Source organism: Otolemur garnettii, unplaced genomic scaffold (genome assembly GCF_000181295.1).
Source record: "Otolemur garnettii isolate 467f Iridium unplaced genomic scaffold, OtoGar3 scaffold00888, whole genome shotgun sequence".
In the NCBI taxonomy this organism is placed as follows: domain Eukaryota; kingdom Metazoa; phylum Chordata; class Mammalia; order Primates; family Galagidae; genus Otolemur; species Otolemur garnettii.
The window spans coordinates 7,587-8,541 of NW_003853283.1; the positions used below are offsets into that span (position 1 = coordinate 7,587).

General features: G+C 51.5%; 1 protein-coding gene across 1 annotated transcript; it reads left to right on the forward strand.

Moving 5' to 3' along the window:
* Positions 1–227: 227 nt before the first annotated feature.
* FAM71C (family with sequence similarity 71 member C) lies at positions 228–824 on the forward strand (the record flags this gene model as incomplete). The annotated part of the gene is made up of 1 exon (XM_003803799.1): positions 228–824. A coding segment is annotated over exon 1 (597 nt), but the record flags the coding sequence as incomplete, so codon positions are not given.
* Between the last annotated feature and the right edge of the window lie 131 nt (positions 825–955).

Sequence of the window (955 nt, forward strand, 5' to 3'; positions counted from 1 at the left end):
CATCTGTGCTAGACAGGACACGTCTGGAAACCATTTCTGGCCCTGAATCTGGCCCTGAGGAATCAACGCCTCACCCAGGAAGGTTGATAATCAACGCCTCACCCACTCAAGGACAGGAAAGCCTTCCACACCTGACTGCCTGCCCTTCTGTGGTAGAAGCCAGGGAAACAGGGGCCACTGCAAGGCTTCTTAAGGAAGGCGCGCACCTATCTGGATAAAAGGTAAACATGACCGGGCAGTACTACACAGCCAAAAACAGCCCCGCCACGGGCATGTTTAACATGCCCATGGGGAAGCTGCAGCGCCAGCTGTACAAAGGGGAGTATAACATGTTCAAATATGCACCCATGTTTGAGAGCGACTTCATGCAGGTCAACAGAAGAGGAGAAATGATTGATGTGAACAAGCGCCCCCAGATGGTGACAGTGGCTGTTGTTCGCACCAGCCCCAGCCTCACCCTGCCTGATGTCATGCTGCTGGCCCAGCCAAGCACTGTCCCTAGTGCCAGTTGTGGCCCTGCTACCCGGGACAAACGCTGTAATCCCACAGAGGCCTTGGAGCTAACCAGGATGTTTCCCCTGAAGCTTGTGAAGATAAGCGTTCATAACACCCTGAAACAGCAGATCCACCTGAAGCTCGTCACGGGCCGCTCTTTTTACCTTCAGCTGTGCTCCTCTTCAAATAACAAAGATCTTTTTGTTCACTGGGAAAACCTTGTTTACCTCCTGAGACCACCAGTGGAGTCTTACAGTGGGACCGACCCCATGCTAGCTGGGAAAACAATAGGCTTGCGTGTGTCTTTCCACGAGTACCGCAGCCCAGTGGTAAGTTTTTGCAAAGACTAGAAAATGGGGATGGCGTGCTATGGGGAGAGCATAACACTATTGAAGGTGGCAAGGCTGACCTGGCATAACACCCTGATTTTACAGATTTTAAAAAGAGTCATAAGCATTGA